The following is an 18,000-nucleotide window of genomic DNA, read 5'->3' on the forward strand; positions in this document are numbered from 1 at the left end:
TCTGTATAGTAACATATTTAAACAGATTTCTACTGTTACAACAACATTTGTTCTCCATGAATTTAGCTTAATGCTAATGTGGCATTTTCAGCTTATCTGCTCTCCTCTACTGTATGAAAGCTGTAGTGTGCCAACATTAGAGACTTGCTGAGTTGGAAATTATTATGGAATATAAAACATTTACATTGAAAAACCTCCTCATTAAGAGGAACATACATTAAAATTTAATGACAAATAAATGGATTTGCTGCAGTAATAATTCCCTCTTTCCAGCTGCAGTCTGTACTATAAGAATATCAAGCAACCTTGGTGTCACAGGGACAAATGGTGTGGAGATTTTGTGCTTGGTCAGGGGTGAAATAAGGGGGAAATGGCAGAGATGACACACACATTTTATCCACAAACACAAAGTATTTCTGTCCTTTCCTATAATAAACAATCTATAATAAGTAACTATTGAACAAGCCTATAAATACAGAGCCTACATGCACAATGGGAGGCCAGACTGCTCTGTCCCAAATAAATATGACGGGCTGCATTTGCAATAGGTCAATAGTGTATAAACCTTGTAAAAAAAAAAAAAAAAAAAAAAAAAAATCTAACTCAAGTGTGATTGTCAGACCACCCACTGATTAGAACATATGTCAATATATCCCAAATCCCTTTAGACAGTAATCATCCTCCAAATGTTGTCTGCTGTGGATATTGGGTCCACTGACTGTGTGGATTGTCCCTGAGACAGTGTGTTTTGACTCTCTGGTTACTGTAATGAACACTGTTGATTCAGGGTCATGCTGACCAATCTTGAAGAAGCTGACAACAATTATAGGTGCTACTCATCATGTTTGGGCTGTGCTTATGTTTCCTCATCTGTGCTTTCTCTGTTTAGACAGAAGACCTGCATATAGATCTGTCTGGAGGCTGAATGACCAATGTCTCATTTTGGAATATTGAACACAATGTTATGATGGATCATTAATCGTTATTCATGTTGTTCACTGCAAGTGTTAAAGAGGAACCCTGACATTTCTGCTGCTCATGATGTTACTAGACTGATATACAGTAATTGTACTGCTGCCGAAGCAAATGTAGTCATGCAAGCAATCGGTAATTTAATATCACAATAATAGCTTTGTGTATTAGTGTGTAATAAAACCGTGTGGAACAGTGTACAGTGTGTCAGCAGCATGAATCATCTGATCACACAAAGCATTAAAACTTCATGCAACTGCCAAAATTTTAACAAAACACATGAAATGGACCGAAATCTCCAAGAACAACAGTTGGTAATTTTGGCTTGTTTGGATAAATGTCTCAGCCAAAATTGTAAAGAATTTTAAATTAATCACAAAATAAAACAAACTGATTTAAAAAATAGGCATTTTAAACGTAGTAATTTAATTAATTATACTTTATTTGACAGTACAAAACAAAGTCATACAGTCAGAAACACCACAAGGCACAGTACAGCAGCACAGGCATACAATTTGGGACATAATTAACCCTTCAGTGTGTTACATGTACCACAAGGTGAGAACAAGTCACTGCTGACCTGTTTGAAAAGGGTTTTATGGTTTCTGATTAAACAGAAAGAGTTTGTGAGACGTTTATATGGATTTTTTTCCCCCATGTAATTCTCATCAAGATCCTTAAGGCTAATATGTATCAACTTCACAGTAACAAAGCAATAATCTATGACTGGTCTTGTTATTCAATATCATACAATACAATACGATACAAGCCCCTCTACATTACATTTACTTACACAGATATATAACTTAAAGTACTTTATATATTACATTACACACTATTCATTTTCAGTTCAATAAAAAGCAGCTTTTTAAACAGTCTTGAAATACTGAATGAGATTCTGTAAACGGTAAAATTAAAGCTTTATGCTTTTTGGCTTCCTAATCACCACCTGAAACTTTGAGGGAATAAATGGCAACAAATCTCCAATTAGATAAAAATGAAAAGAGAATTCGCATTTGCAATAATTTGTTATGATGGGGAAGAGAGATTAACCTGGACCAATTAAGTTAACAATCAAGAGGTCTACTGATTAAAAAAGAAACTGCCTTGGCAAAATATACTCACGTGAGGAAGCGATGTCAGAATTTCTGAGTTCATTTTAGTCTTTGGTTGATTAAATCAGCAGTGTGGCTGATGGTGCTGTTTTTCTTTTCACTGTGTCAGTGATAATTATTTGGAAGTTTGTTCACGTTTTAGGTTGATCTGGCTCTGGGGCAGCTGTTTAAAACTACTTAACTCTGATTATTTGCACCTCAGAAATTTCATGAGGAATTTTAAACCATATCAGCGACAGAAAGGTTCAGCTCTAGTTTTGTTTAGAACTCACATAATTATCATTTAAAAGGACAGTGTTACAATAACCCAACAATGGACTGTGTCAGATTGTGTTTCTGCTGGTCCATCTAACATAACTAAAAGCAGGAACACAGTAAGAGGAAGTGACTTTTATTTTCAGACAATCAATTCTATTGATCTGTAACTGATGAGTCATATTTATGTTTCTGAAAAAAAAAAATGGAACCAGCTCAGAGAGAAGGCTCAGGTAATGTTTCTTCAGACATAGTTTTAACTTATTATTTTGGTCTATTGATGTAGCAGCCGTTCCTTGCTGTAAATTATTGTATTGTAAACAAACGTAATTTTTTTTTTTTTTCAAAGCCTACAGAAATCTGTGACATAACATCATAACAGTCTTTAAAAAGAGCAAGTAAATAAAAAAAATTACAAGAAGAATTGGACTGGAAGAAATTCAAACAAGAAATGGACTGGGATTCAGTAAAACCGGTGGCATTCATTACTGCTAAATTCTTGAAGTTTTCATCCAGAATAACAATATGAAAACAATAAAAATTATAAAGCTACTTACTGCTAATACTATTAGCTTATCAAAATGAAAAAAAGAAACTAAACAAACAGAATTTTTTTTTTTTTAAATGCTTATTTCCAAAACCGAAAAGACATTTAGAAAAAGAAAAACGTGCCTACTGTTGCGTGTAGCACCTTAACATCTACATCCCATGTACATTAAAAAAAATCAAATATATATTTTACCCCACAGAAATGCCATGGAATTTCAAATATTACTCTTTTTGTGTTACTGTGCACTGGACACAATGTAAAGTAAACTATTCTGCATCCTTTCACCTGTGGCTTTCACTGCTCCTTGCTCTGAATGGATAATCATCTAAGTGCAAAGTGAAGATAACCAACAGGCTAAAAGTTACATGGTATGCCTTCAAGATGACTTTTTGTATCTATGGAAGAAGCAGGCTGAAACACCACATGACCTGTTTGACTGAATCCCATTCACCAGTGTCAACACAATGGTGGAGAGGGTCAATGCACAGCTTCACACATCCACTGCTGAAATTAAAGAACACTATATTTTCTATGGGTTTTTTTTTTTTCTTTGTTGGTTTGTTTAAACTACTCCCACCACCACAGCTATCATCGTGATCGATTTACATGGCTATTTCTTTCTTCCTTTAAGCTCTTCAGGCCTTTGCTGTGCATGCAGTCATCCACCTAATGTCCATACTCTCATTTTCTCTCTCTCACTCTTTCACTCTTTCACTCTCTCTCTCTCTCTCTCTCTCTCTCTCTCTCTCTCTCTAGCTCTCAGACAACCAACCAATGATGCAGCTGTGGGGGAAAGATTGAAATATGCCCATGAAATAAAACACAGGTGCTACTTTACTGTACTGAGTCCTTAAGGTTAAATTTAATTGAAATGAGTTACTAATCAGAGGAATATAAATATGTATATTTGTACAGAGCCTGCAGAGATGTGCACGATTATAATAAATCAAAATAAAGTCAACACTTACAGTGAACTGCCGAACTTCACCGTTGTCTACCAAATGATGCTCTGTCTCTGGGGTGATGGCATAAGCCAGTCTCTGTCACAACAGAGAGGAAGAGAAGCCATTAGACTCTGCTCTAGCAGAACGCTGTACATGATCTTTAATGAAAGGGCTCCATCACAACAAAGCAAACTAAAGATGAAAGACATACATTTATATGACATTTCATGTATTTCTTATTTTGGCCAAGAGGATGTAGCTCATACTTACATCGCAAAACTTTCCAGGCAGTGTGCAGAGTTTGTAGATGGCGTAGAGAGGCACCATGGTCATTGAGGAAATGGCCAGACACCACCCCACCATGTTCGCCCACGGAGGAAACATATAGGAGCCGTAGTTTGGGGGGTTGAACGTAGCAAAGCTCACCACCACCATAAACTACAGGAGAAAATGTTAGGAATACAAAAGACTTGAACAATCGTCGGGTTCGAAGGGAAAGTAAATTAAGCAGCTGAAGACGACAGTGGTGGTATCCCTTGTTGTCAAGCCATTAAAATGATCCGCATAGCAAGGGTTTGCAGAGAGTGCCGGATGCCAAGCCATGTGTTTGTTTATCACACACTTTTGCCATCCAAGGAAAGAGAATGCAAAGATGCTTGTATTAATACGCTTAAACAACAAACATTGGAATCAGACATGGACTGGTGGTTGTGGACCAGAGGACAAAGCTTCTTATCTCAAATCCCCCTTCTTCCCTCAAATTGGGGATTCAAGAGAATTGAGAGCTACAGTTCATAGTATTGTAGTTCAGACACTGGGTGAGAATGCCCCCCTGTGACGTGTTATTTTTTCAACTAGCCGGCAGGAGATCTCGGAACATACAAGAGAGGCTATATATCTACATCTCAGGTAACCTGGGAGCACCTGAGAAAAAAAACAAACATCTGGTATACTTGACTTTACTTTCACATGAAATTGACCTGAACAAGCAGCTATGACTTCAGTAGAAAGGTAGTTTGGAGTCAAAGTGGGAAAATTGGTGATTTTTTTTTTGTCACGATGCATGTTTAATGTTGCAAACGAACCAGACATATGTGTTGGTGAGATTAAACCCACAGTTTCAATTCAGTCTCATTAATCCTTCTGTAAATTTTCCCTTGTTAGGTTTCAAAAAGTCCGACTCACCAGAAGGAAGCAGGGGCTCACAAACTTCCAGCACAGCCTCCAGTACCTGCCTGGTCGCTGGCCAATCATCTCCTCAATGTCATCACTGAAGCGATCCACTCCTGAAACACATGGAAATATTCACAGTAGATTTGGGATATATTAGTCACCTCTTCTGCTTTGTATGTTTCCAATAGGAAATATACTTAACATTTGCACAAACTAAAGTCACTCTGCAGAGCCAATTGCAGTAGCCTTCTGAAACCATTTTTTACCATATCACGATTTGCCTTCTCTCATAAAACTGGCTCTACATTTTTTTTTCTTGTGCCTGGGAGGCATCTCTCACTGCGGAGGAATATATCCAGACTGACGACTAGGTATTCAGCACAGCCAAACGTACTTATGTAGTCGACAGCAGAACGAAAGACCACAGTGGCCAGGGGTCAAGGGTTCCTGTCAGCCGTTAAGAGGAAGAGGAAAAAGGCCCAGTGAAGCCTTAGGCTTGATTTATGTGGCTTGCCAAGGTCGGGACCCACCAAAGTGGGGCAATATGCTGACCCCCAACCGCCTGGGGCCTGGTTAGTATTTAGCCTTTTATGGATCTCTCCACAGTCAGGTTCAGGAGACCTGAGACAAGAAACTCAATATGGAAGTTCAGGTCAACTGTTTTCACTGACCTTTTAAATTGTTTTTATTATATTTTGTGCCTGCTGATTTTTCAAAATGGGGGTCAGGTTTTCACACTCTATGAAACATATTTTTTTTACTTTGCTGGTGGTGGAAAAGGGGAAAATAAATGCAAAGATAAAAATTCATCAGTGAAGCAGTTGGTCTTCAGTTTACAAAATGACTTTACAAAAATGCACAGACTTGGAGACTTGTTGTGATGTGTTAGTTGTCTTAGTGACCATCGAGGGTCAGTAATCTGTGTAACATTAACAAGGGTTGTCTATTAAGTCTGTAAAGACAACACGTGGATTTCTTCCATGCTATGCTGATAGAGTTCAGGTACAGTACACAAATAATCACCAACAATAACTTTGAGAGATACAGAGTGTCAGAGGAACCTAACCTGAAAACATGCAGCATTATGGAGATGATGGTAAATGACTTTGAGGTCACCCCCACTTGCCACCCACAACAATCGACAATCTAGTGTTAGAAAATCTGTTAGACAGCTGACTCCTGTCCATGATAAATGGGAAGAGTGTGTTCCCCAGCTGCAATGTTTTCTTTATGTAGTGTCTCACCACGGCCGAATGAACACATACATAACACTGACAGTGGTCAAAACTCAGGCCATTTCACTTCACTGAGCTCTTCAGAGCACCACAGCTACAGTATATCCTTGTACCTTAACAATATATGCACAGAGACCTGGCCAGAGACTGAAGAGGCCAAAACCATTATCGGGAATAGACCTTCTATCTGCGGTATCCTTATGTCTAATAGAAATATGTTGCATCGAGGCACAGAACACCTATACAGAACAGATTTCTCATCAAACCCCTAATATAGCATCAGCTTTGCTGGCCATGAAAATGTGAATCATCTGTTTTTCCTTCCTCTTCTCTCCTGTCCATCTTTCTCACCATAGAACCATGCGATGCCGATGGCCTCAATAAGCACTCCAAAGAGAATCGATGTTCCTGCTGCAAAGTGATCCAGCAGAGTAAACACATACATCCCACCCTGGTGAGAGAGAGAGAAAAAAGAATGAATGTATAATATTTTTCAATTATATAAAGTTTTATCATACAGGTTACTGTGAGAACAGAGGAAAAAAGAATGTGATTATTCGGTTTGTTGCATTTGAACATATTTGTCCGCCTTTGATTAGTAGGACAGTGTAAAATGTACATGTCAAGTCTCTACTTTGTAATCACAGTGCATAACCAGTATGCAACAACGGACGGACCAATATGATACTTACGTTTGTGACACAAAAGAGGGATATGAGAAATGTGGCCACAACAATGAAGAGGGTGAACAGCTCTCTGTGCTTGTGGAGGAACTTGAATTCATCAATCAGCCCCGTGATCACTGACTCCATCCCACCCATCTACAGCCAAAGAGAAAGGGTTAGAAGAAAACACAAAATCAGTGGCAACTGAGATGCTAAGTCAATAGAGATGGCCCATTTTTTATTGCATAACAGCTCAACTGAGACTCTAAGACTAAACAACAACAAAATGAAAACAGTTTGTTTCACATTCTGTCCAATGAATGTCTGAGAGGAATCATCCAACATTGCAGGACACAAACTAAAATAGTACCAAACCCCTGAGATATAGCTTAACAAAGACAAAACGTCATAATCAATCTGACCCAGCACACGTCACAAATGAGGAAAAAACTCATGTTCTCTAATGGAAAAAAACAGACGTGTATGTGAGTCTGTGTGTGAGTGTGTGTGTGTGAGTGTGTGTGTGTGTGTGTGTGTGGGTGGGTGGGCACATACTCACAGCACTGTCAATGCCCAGTGTCAACAACATGATGAAGAAGATAACCGCCCACACTGATGACCCAGGTAATGTTGCAATGGCTTCTGGGTAAATAACAAACACCAAGCCAGCACCTAAAGAGCAAGAAACTCAAGTTGAGATTCAAGCAGAAAACACAGGCACACAGACACACAGAAGCACCTAACATTAAAACAAACAACAAAACTACTAAAAAAAAAAAAAGAAGTCAGGGGAATAAGGTATGATGTATAACATGAGAGCTTGAAACCCAGCAACCCAGATCCACTAACAGAACTGGAAGCATTTAAATCCAGTTATTGAGTTCAGTGTGGGGTTTCTTCATTGATCACAGTGCTGGCAACCCAAAGTAGCCCATCTGAAATATCGCTGACTCTTAGAGTAATTAAAGAATGCACATAATACTGATTCTACTCTTCTGGCATTGACTGCTCCACTGTGACCTGTCTGCTGTGTCATTTAATAGTACTGATAGTGGAATGATGCCAAAAGTAGGCTGATGTGGGTTATCCAAAATCAACAACATGACATTATAAACCTTCCACTCTTTTCTTTCCCATAGAAAGTTACTGATATGTACAGAGAAGCTACAAAAGTTGCGTAGGCTGATAGTCGACCTAAATTATCTCAAAGAAAAGACAAGTAAGATGGCAAATAATTTGTTTAATACACTGTTTCTCATCATTAACTTTTGAAAGCTGAGGACAAAGCCTTAACTTCACCATAGTGTCTCAGTCCAAATATCTACAAACACAGAAGAATAACACCATACCATCTCTGGCAACTTTGTCCAGGGCCACGCTGTGTTTGTGGGACATGTAACCGAGGAAGGAGAAGACCACAAAGCCGGAGAAGAAACTGGTTAAAGAGTTGATGGAGCTGGTGATGATGGCGTCTCTGGATTAACAAAATCGAATAAGATCAAATAAGAGCATGTAAAAAAAATTCAACAGTTCATTTGTCTGTCATCAGCCATCACGCAGTCAATATCAACATTATTGACTAGCCAGTCAGTTAAAGAGTTTGTCAGAGGTGGTCAAGGCCTCTGTCCTTGTGGCTTCTATATGATAATAATGCTGGCTTGGTGTAATGAGTCTGGATGGCAGAAAACTTGATTTTATGGATTATTATGTCAGTCAACTGGTCAATGCCTTCTCTGTTATGTGACAGACCAGCAACATGTCATTCGTCCCACCCTATGCCTTCTTCTGGAATAGGATATAGCCTCTCATAACTGTAAAATATGGGAAATTAACCAATAAATTAGTTGGTGGGTGTCAAATAAGGACAGAGTCTTTCTAAATGTCAACAAGAGGAGAGCTGGACTAAAGTCACGCTTTTCTTGTCAGTGTCCTAAAATAAAATGAGCCCACGGAGGAATCCTCAAAATGTACGGTGTCATGTGTCCGTAATCAGAAACATTAAAAAAAAAGGCAAAAAAAGAAGAAGAAGAAGAAGAAGGAGATGAAAGCCTCCTGTGGGATGCTGATGATTTTCAAAGAGTGCGACAGTTTTGATTGGTGTTACGGCCGTCTGGGGCACAGCATAGTGTCAAAGACATAGCGTGTTTCAAGGAGCTTCAAAGGTTATTATAATTCACCTGCTTATGTTGTGTGTGCATGTGCGTGCATGTGTGTGTGTCTGTAGAAGCCACTCCCCGTCCTCCATCCTGCCTCTGCCTGTGTGTATTTACCTGTAACAGTTGTTGCTGAATTTGTTGTAGCTGGAAAAGGCGATTAGCACACCAAACCCCACTCCCAGCGAGAAACAGATCTGTGTCGCTGCCTCAATCCAGACCTGGGGAGCGACAGAACAAGCACACTTGTGTGAAGCGGGAAACAAAAGGCACAGGAGAGGAAAAAAGCCATTATTAGGGATAATTGCAGGAAACTCATTCAACGGCAGCAGATGAAAGACGCTTGTGAATACGGGGGGTAATTTTGCAAATTACTGCTCCATGCATCTATCTAATCTAATTCTCCAATTGCTGCCATGCATCTCTCTATCTCTCTCCCTCCTGATGTCTCTCCCTGTCTCCATAACTGAGTCCTTTAGTCCTGCATGCTTACTTATTGACACTAAGGAGCCTGCTATTAAGGTAAAAAAGATATTGTCATAAGATGTGATAGTGGGTGTCACAGATAAAGAAAATATTAGAAACAGGTAAGACCAACAATTTTCTCACATTTTTTTTATACCTGCAGGAAATCGTTCTTTAACGGTTCTTGTCACTGTAACCCCAGAGTGTTTAATTTCTTGGGTTAATAACCCAAACAGTACATAACAGAGTTTATGAGGGTAAAATGTATCCTCTACCACTGTAAATACTGTTTTGTCACTGCTATCAATTTCTAAATTAAATGATATTAACCTTGCTGTTGTTACTGGTATGTGATACGCACAAGTCATGATAAAACACTTTTTAGAGAAACCCCATGTTTTCTCATTCCTTTACACACAAGTAAGTGATAATGTGAGATAAAAAAAAAAAAAAATGTCAAAGCTTTCTTTTAAAGTGCATTTTAGCAGCTGTTCCCCCCCATGCCATTTCTTCTTCTCCTTCTTCTTCCCCTTCTTTTGCAACCCCACCACTCTCACCTCACTCATGTTCCTCCCCTCTCTCACCTTGGCGTCACAGAGTCTCAGGAAGTCCACAGAGAGGTAGGCCTTAATGCCATCGATGGCTCCAGGCAGAGTGACTCCGCGGAGCAGCAGCACAGTCAAGACCACATAGGGCATGGTGGCTGTGATCCACACAACCTGAAAGGGTCGCACACGTTACACGCACCCAGATACACACATACATAACACCCACGCATTTACACAGAGGAAAGAAGGCGCCACACACACAGAGACATAGAATAATACATAGTGACTCTGTGACATAGTGAAATATGACTCATGTAATGATTATTGGGAAGGAATCATACAGAATTTCTCCGGTTTTCCAGCCAAGAAACATGGCTACTATGCCATTTCCTACCTTTCCAGAGGTCTTGACTCCCTTCCAGAGACTGAAGTAGAGCAGAACAATCACCACAGCCAGACAGGAAGTCAGCTGCCAGCGTGGACGGCCCAGGTCATCAATACCATTACTGTCCTGGATGTGGAGCACCCCTCGTCTAAGGAAAGGGGATATTTTTGTCCAATGTCTGGAGTCCAACATTTACAGTGTATCTAAAAGTCCTGTATTTAGCACATCCTTGCCATTAAGAACTATCCCATGCCAATTCCTAGCTTAAGAACCTGTTACCATTATATCACCCCACCTGTTGTTAAGACAAGTCCCTTTAGTAGGATTGTGCTTAACATTTTAGCCAATGTCTGTAAGGCACAACTGGTCTCATTACATCTTATGGAACAAGATTCGTGTTTTGGGGCCACAGTTACAATCAAGGTGCACGTGAGACTTAAGATAAAGCTGGACAGAGGCAGAAGACCTTGACATAGTGACCAAGCGAGGGACTAAGATGGTGAGAGACTAAGACTCCTGAGTCCTGCTGAGAGTCTAAGTTTTAAGTCTCACCAAGAGACATTTATAGATTACCCTGAAATAACTGATTCTAGGTGCATTCAGAGCTCATACATCTAGGTTCTAGCAGATGATAATACCTGAAAGACATTATTCATAGCATCAGTTGAGCTGTACACCTGGATCTGGATCCTGCATAGAGCTGGATAAACAACCAGCGTGCATTAGTAAATGAAATTAAAATGTCTCAAAGATTGTGACAGCCTACCTAGGAAGGAAAAACTTGCATTTGCAATAAAAGGTAACAGTTTTATAAGCGTAGTTTTATATTGCATTCCATAAAGTCCAGTATGTCACCTGAAACATTACAAAATCACTGAACATTGGTGACGCCTTGATTCAGATAATTTCTGAGGTAGGTAACTAGGATGAGACTGATGTGGTCAAATTGTCTGCAGGTGGTTCTGTGTAAATAGCACACTGCCATTTCAGCTAGCATGGATGAAATGACTCAACTGTCACAACAGAACAACCCCTCACTTGTTGGAAAAGGCACCTGGTCAGCTGCACAGGGAGGGAGGCTGCAGCAGCTATAAACGCAGCCAAACTCGGAATCCATTTTAAGGAAAATATATCTGATGTTTATTTCTGAATATCTTATTATTTCTTTAATTATTCATAATTAGATATTCTAGGACATTACTAAATCTAGACAAAGGGCTGATAGTAATTACAGTAACTTCAGTTATTCTGTAGATTGAGTGTGTCGAGCCACCTCTGCATCACTGCGTGGTGTTACTGCATTGCACCAAACTTTTTCTTGTACTCTTCCTGAAGTACTGAAATGTGCAGGAGATTTGCAGAAAAGCCTAAACTCAGTTCACTCAACACAACAGAATCCCAATGGACAAGTAGTTTTAAAGTTCAGGCCAACTTACTCAAAGTACTCCTGAGCAGGGGTGGCCTTGTAAATGTCACTGACTGAGCTGTTGTCAGCCCAGTCGGAGCAGTTGGGACTGTTCCAGGTGTTGTTGCAGTGGACCCAGGGTAGCTCACTGGTGAACGAGGAGAAGAGGTAGAACAGAGCCCAGGAGATGATGACGTTGTAGTAGAAACCAACATAGAGGGAAATGAGGATCACGGTAAAGCCAACGCCTGTAATAGCAACACAAAGAATCATAATTGACAAACAGTAAAGCCAGAGATAGAGGGGTGGGTGGGTAGGTAGATGGGACTCACTGCTAAAATTAGCACCTGAGATATTTGAAAGGGGCCCCTCAGTGGAATAATGGAGTAAGGCCATTCGCCTTGATCCTGAATCACAGAGCAATGTTTTTCATGGCTGATTTCCATGGCAGCAAACATGTGCAGTGGTGGAAAGTACATTCACTCAAGTACTGTGGGATACTTTGCTCTCTCACTCAGTATGAGTACAGTAGCCCATGATGCATGCCTGCGGTCCCCCAGACAGCAGCACAACTTCTCAAGATTGCCTCTTCATGCCTTAATTATCAACACATCTACCCTTTCTATAAATCTGAAACAATGTCCAATCTTCTAAGGCTGAATTTAATTGTTAACCTTTGCTAAGAGGCATGACCACAACTGTGCCTTATTGATTCCTTTGTAATGTGGATGTGATATTTGTCCAGAGAGCGATGCCTCTTATTAGCGCCGCATGCGGCCATGCTATCTCTCCATCTCTCTCCGTCTCCCCTTCTCAGTCCTTTTCTTCAAATGCATTGATCCTGAGAGGAAACCAGCCTGTTGATCAGAATAATTACTGTCAATATGGGCATGTGTATGTGTGTGTTTGAATAATTACTGTTATCCCCCTGCTGAGAGACAGAGAGAGAGAGTGAAGCGTGTGATTAGAACGTCAACGTACTCAGTGTGGTCCCTGACAGACGGCACATGTTCACACACAGGAGGCTCACGCTCAGAATCACACACACACACACACACTAGCACACAGAAACACACGATGCAACACGTACACACTGTAGACCACCTTCAGACCAGCAAGGACATGATCAACAGAAGACAGCAGCATGGCTTCATACTGTGAAGCAACAGATGGTCCTCTAGTAATAATGGTATTTGATGCCTTATTTCTGATGCTTCTTTAAATTTACATAAATTTGTTAAATGTGGATTTAAATGAAACTATGCCATTTAAAAAGAAAGCAGAGCAGTGTATACAGTGCAAAGACAGATGGATAAATACACACGAGTGACATCTTACACCACACCACATAAAAAGCAAGGTCTATCATTATTTTTTCACCCAATGACTTTTCTCAGAAATGTAGATTGGTCTTAACGTGTGTTTCCCCATTAGTGTACGTTTGGATGGCATTCTCCTAAACTGCGCTTTGCTTATTGATGTGTTGCAAAGTACCTCGAGAGAGCGTCAGCCAGTGCTCCCTGCCACTGTTTGACAGAAGGATTTGGACAATCAGGACAAGAGTCTAAAAGCCCAATTTTCATTTGCTTTCCATCTGAGTGCCAACAGAACCTGATGTTCTTGGGTGGATAAACAACGCCTGACGCTGCTCAACGCAGAGACAAGCAGACAAAAGAGACTGGCACGTGGACAGGCAGGCATGTGGGCAGACAAGAAGACAGAAAGACATGTTGATTTTAAAGGAAGGATATTATCAGACAGGCAGGTGTGCATGCAGACGGACATAAAGAGAGCCCATTTGGATGTGTACATCCTCTTGTGTGTGGACACGAATCTGTCCATATGTCTGATTATGTCTCCAGCGAAGTGTCACTTCCTACCTTTAAATATGGGACAGATCTTCCAGACCCCCGCTGCCCCCTCTCTGTTGTACTGTCCCAGAGCCAGCTCCATGTAGAAGAGAGGCATGCCTGCTATGACCATGAAGAACAGGTATGGCACCAGGAATGCACCTGCAAACACACACACACACACACGTGAGATTGTGAAAGTTACACACACAAATTTTAATAAAGACTCCTAAATACAATCAGTTACAAAAAACTATAGTGGTTTTGTAACGGAATAGTTAATTTACCTAAGTAATATTTGATAGGGAATTTCTTTGATATGCAATTTAAATTACATTGAATTTAGTTTGAATGTGAATATAGTTTGGACTCATATTCTCAAATGAAACTGAGGAATATTGTCCATCAATACAGATATGACAACATTCTGGATTTGGGGACATACATGTACAGTGTCGTCAGAGCAGGGTGTCAGCCCCGACCACGGCTACAGTATCATTTACAGCTCTTAAACATAATGAGAGCTCTATGTTAAACAGCCATAATTAGTGGCAGTGATTGTTAGAGCTAATCTATTCGGAGCAGCTGTGGTGGTTTTTCCCCTATTTTGATCTCTGTAAAAAGGCTGGAAAAATCACAAACAGAGACCTGCATACACAAGAAGCTGAAACAAACATGAAAACACTCACACCTGTGTAAATACGTGCGTACGCGTACAGGTTGCAAGTGTGTGTAAATAAATTCCACCTTCATTTCTCCTTCTTTCCTGCTCTTTTCCTACACTACACATTTCGCTCCAAGCTGTTTTTCCTTTCAACACAACCATGAACATACACTCCACTTCCATCCCTTAAATTTTTAATCCAACTGCTGTACATTGGAAGAGAGGATGATCGATTTGATGACACCTAAGCTCCTTCCTTTGCTTCCTTACTCCTTACTCTTTATCCTCTACCCCTCTCAGTGTAGCAGACCTAGGGATCCTTTAGACTTAAACAAGCTTCCTCCCCTCAGCTCCTTTCATCCATCTCACCTCCTCCATTCTTGTAGCAGAGGTAGGGGAATCTCCAGACATTGGCGAGGTCCACGGCGAATCCGATGACAGACAGGAGGAAGTCAATTTTCTTCCCCCAGGTCTCCCTCTCCTCCTCCCCACTGGGGTTGGTGTGACTCTGACTTGAAGCCACTAAGGTGGTCGAGGTGAACTGGACCCCATTCTGCTCCTTTACGAGGATCAGCTCCACCTGAGGGGTCAGGAAGTTAATAATCAATGAGATGCAACATAGAATGATCAGACATTTATTTTCTATCAGTCCAATTTTTGTTTTAATACTTCATCATGCATCATCTCTGTATAGTCTTGATATGACAGAACACATTTACATGTAGAGGCCTATGTTGTATATATGTAAGTGGTTTAATGACTGGGCACAGGATAAACCAGTCTCTTTTAGTCACCAAAGTCTCACCCTCTTTCCTCTCACCTCCCACACATGACAGACAGTGACTATCACCTTCATTTCATGCATCAGCCGAGGCTTTTTATTATGTCATCTATGTATTATAAGTACATTGTACATGTCAAAGATTCAGCTTTAAAAGTCCATTTTAACCCCTGGAAATTTTCATTTTTGTTACCATTCTGATTCTTTCTCCCGCCCAGCACAGACAGACCAAATCAATGAGAAAAGCACTTCATTAAGGAGCTTTCACCAGTAAGGTCAGTAAAGTTTTCTTCATCAGGCTGAATTGCATGTCATTAATCCACTGCACGCATCAGATCTGCACTGACCTCTTTGGGGCCCATGGTGTTGGAGGTGGATTTTTCCGGGGCTACAACTGAGGACATCAGGCCGACAGGGACTCTCTCTGTCAGCATGGAGGGGTGAGCAGCCTTGGGGGAGTGAAATGCCGGTATAGAGAAGGAAGGAAGAAAGATGCAGCTGATGAGTCTTGAGTGCGGAATGAGACAGAAAGCATAGGAAGGCAACTTTATCATTCACTATATGGTCCAATTAGGTTATTGCTGCAAATATAAAAAGCCTCAATACAACAGTGCAACAGAAATTAAGCAATAAAAAAAAGAAAAAAAGAAAAACCTTTTAACATTGAAGCTGCAATTTGACAAATAATACAATTTTTTACAAAAATGCCAATGAATTAATTGACATGTTAAGCAACCTAGTGGCAAACACAAATAAAGCGGGTTCCTTAAATGTATAAAATACTTTCCAGCTTTAGAACTGATACATGAAAGAGAAGAGGGGTGAAAATCAACAGAGAGTGATGGGATCTGGGCTGAGGGTAACAAGAGGGGGGTGGGAGTGGGTGTGGGGGTGGGGGCGTCTCTACAAGGCCATCACAGCGTGTTCATTTCATTTCACACTTGTTGATCGCCATTTTGCTCACAGATTTGTCCCAGCGTCTACAGTCCCCGTCTGACCAAAGCACGCTGTTCACCAGAATTTTCTTCTTTAAAATGATCTTCATTAGAAAAAGTAACAGTTATAGGTCCAAGTTTATTTCTTCAGTAGAAAAAAAGTGATCATAATAAACATGTTAAATTTTTGCAATACTAAATGTGTGCGCTGTGCCCTTTTTTTTTTTTTTTTACATTGTCTAAAATTTCTGAATCAGTATTTTTGATCACTGTGAACATTATTAAATGCGAGCAGTAAACCAACTGAAGCAACCCAATTTCTCAAGCTATCACATCATCACTTAAACCTTTATTTCTCCACTAAATTGTAAAAAAATAAAAAATAAAAAAATCCAAATTCAGTCATTTATTCTGTAAATTTCCTGTCACATCAACACAACACACAACACCATAGGCTATATCCAAATTCTGTATCACTGGAAGTAAAGTTACTCTTCACATATACAACAAAAAAGAAATATTTACTCAGAAATTAAACACTCACCTTTGAAAAATGACAGGAGGTGAAAGCTCCTCCAGTTGTCTGTCTGGGTGATTTAATTCCAGTTGTGGTGATGTTCTTCAGTGCGCTGCAAACTGATGCTGACCATATTTACGCAGACCGTCCTTGAGAAGTTAAGACTCAGATTGAGGCAAAGATCTTAGTTTAAAAACAAATGGAAGGAAAAAATACAGTGAGAGACAGTCACAGTAAGACAGGAGATGAAGACAGACACAGATGAAGATGAGAGGAACTGGTAAATCTATGATGAGTTGTAGAAAGCCCTCCCACCCTCCTTGGCTCCAGTGACAGACACACAGAGCCCAGAGTACCCTGTGGTCTGGTATGGAGATCTGTCTGCGGGACCACTCTTGAAATATGAGAAACAATCACAAACCCCCCCCCCCCCCCCCCCCCCCACACACACACACACACACACACACACACAGAGCCATCCACCATCACTGATACACACACACACACACACACATCACCGTCACTCTCCTCCCTCCCTCGAGATTCATCTGTTCCTCCTCCTCTCTCTCCTATCATTGCATATTTTCTCACCTGATCTGGATGACTTTTCTTTCTGTGTGAATGTAAATCTGTATGGTAAAAAAAATGAAAATAAAATAAAAAAATATATATTAAGAAATGAAATATTACACACAGATACACATATTACACACTAAAATTTCAGATCAACTGAACAAAATGTACCATCAATGGATTGTGGATTCATATTCATAACATTAAGACCAATGGAAGCTGTTAGTCTCTTTGGAGATGCAATGTTTAAATCTAAACCAAAGGTCCAAGATAATGACATTTGTTACATTTGTTGGAAATGTACAAAACTTAATTGATACAAGATTATAAACTCTCATTTAAGAAATGTCATCCTATTAATTTATTTGACTGGGGATATCTATTCATTCTACCATTAATCCTGTGCAACAGTACAACAGTGTGGCAGAGTTGGCTACATCTGTCCATAGGCTTTATTAGTGTTATATTAAAGTGACTCAACAAATGTGTGTAACTGTTGCAGAGCAGGCACAGTTCAAAGAAGCGATGGTTACATCCTCAGCTGTAAATGGTGCAAAAAAATATGTGAAAACTCACATATTGAAAGCCCCTGAACGCTTTTTTTGCAATCATAGTTTAAGTTTTACAAAAAAACACCCTGAGGTATAATTTTTCAACAGTAAAAGAAATCTTCATCATCACGACTGAGTGGGCGTGGTTTGACTGACAGTGTCCTGGCAACGTTAGCAAACAACTCACCAACTGTTGTTAGATTCTGATTCAAACGTTGCTAAATCCTGATTGGTTTGTGGGAGTAAGGGACATCAGCTTTTTCC

The 18,000-nt window shown here is 40.1% G+C and overlaps 1 protein-coding gene across 3 annotated transcripts; it reads right to left on the reverse strand.

Moving 5' to 3' along the window:
* Window positions 1–1,429: 1,429 nt before the first annotated feature.
* Window positions 1,430–16,686, reverse strand: slc6a3 (solute carrier family 6 member 3). Of its 3 annotated transcripts, XM_041043640.1 has the most exons (16): window positions 16,640–16,686; window positions 15,508–15,609; window positions 14,749–14,959; window positions 13,746–13,877; window positions 11,897–12,113; window positions 10,470–10,608; window positions 10,112–10,246; window positions 9,180–9,283; window positions 8,259–8,383; window positions 7,469–7,581; window positions 6,937–7,065; window positions 6,596–6,695; window positions 5,022–5,122; window positions 4,107–4,274; window positions 3,861–3,932; window positions 1,430–3,675 (listed from the first exon to the last, which is right to left on the reverse strand). In XM_041043640.1, exons 2-16 carry the CDS (start codon window positions 15,592–15,594, stop codon window positions 3,652–3,654), a joined length of 1,857 nt encoding a protein of 618 aa, XP_040899574.1. In that variant the 5' UTR covers window positions 15,595–15,609; window positions 16,640–16,686; the 3' UTR covers window positions 1,430–3,651. The 3 variants fall into 3 exon arrangements, with proteins under 3 accessions (XP_040899574.1, XP_040899573.1, XP_040899575.1); XM_041043639.1 differs by lacking the exon at window positions 16,640–16,686 and having other exon boundaries at window positions 15,508–15,783; XM_041043641.1 differs by lacking the exons at window positions 13,746–13,877; window positions 14,749–14,959; window positions 15,508–15,609; window positions 16,640–16,686 and adding an exon at window positions 12,213–12,270.
* Between the last annotated feature and the right edge of the window lie 1,314 nt (window positions 16,687–18,000).

The sequence above is a fragment of the Toxotes jaculatrix genome, chromosome 8, assembly GCF_017976425.1.
Source record: "Toxotes jaculatrix isolate fToxJac2 chromosome 8, fToxJac2.pri, whole genome shotgun sequence".
Taxonomy (NCBI): Eukaryota; Metazoa; Chordata; class Actinopteri; family Toxotidae; genus Toxotes; species Toxotes jaculatrix.

What these genes read in the sequence shown, in the direction of transcription:
- slc6a3 (XM_041043639.1), bottom strand. Translation starts at nt 15,714, where the DNA reads ATGATAAAGTTGCCTTCCTATGCTTTCTGTCTCATTCCGCACTCAAGA. An exon ending in TGAGACTCTGTGACGCCAAG is followed by an intron (nt 9,284 to 10,111) that starts GTGAGAGAGGGG and finishes GTCGCTCCCCAG; the next exon opens with GTCTGGATTGAGGCAGCGAC. An exon ending in GGACAAAGTTGCCAGAGATG is followed by an intron (nt 7,582 to 8,258) that starts GTATGGTGTTAT and finishes CTTGCTCTTTAG; the next exon opens with GTGCTGGCTTGGTGTTTGTT.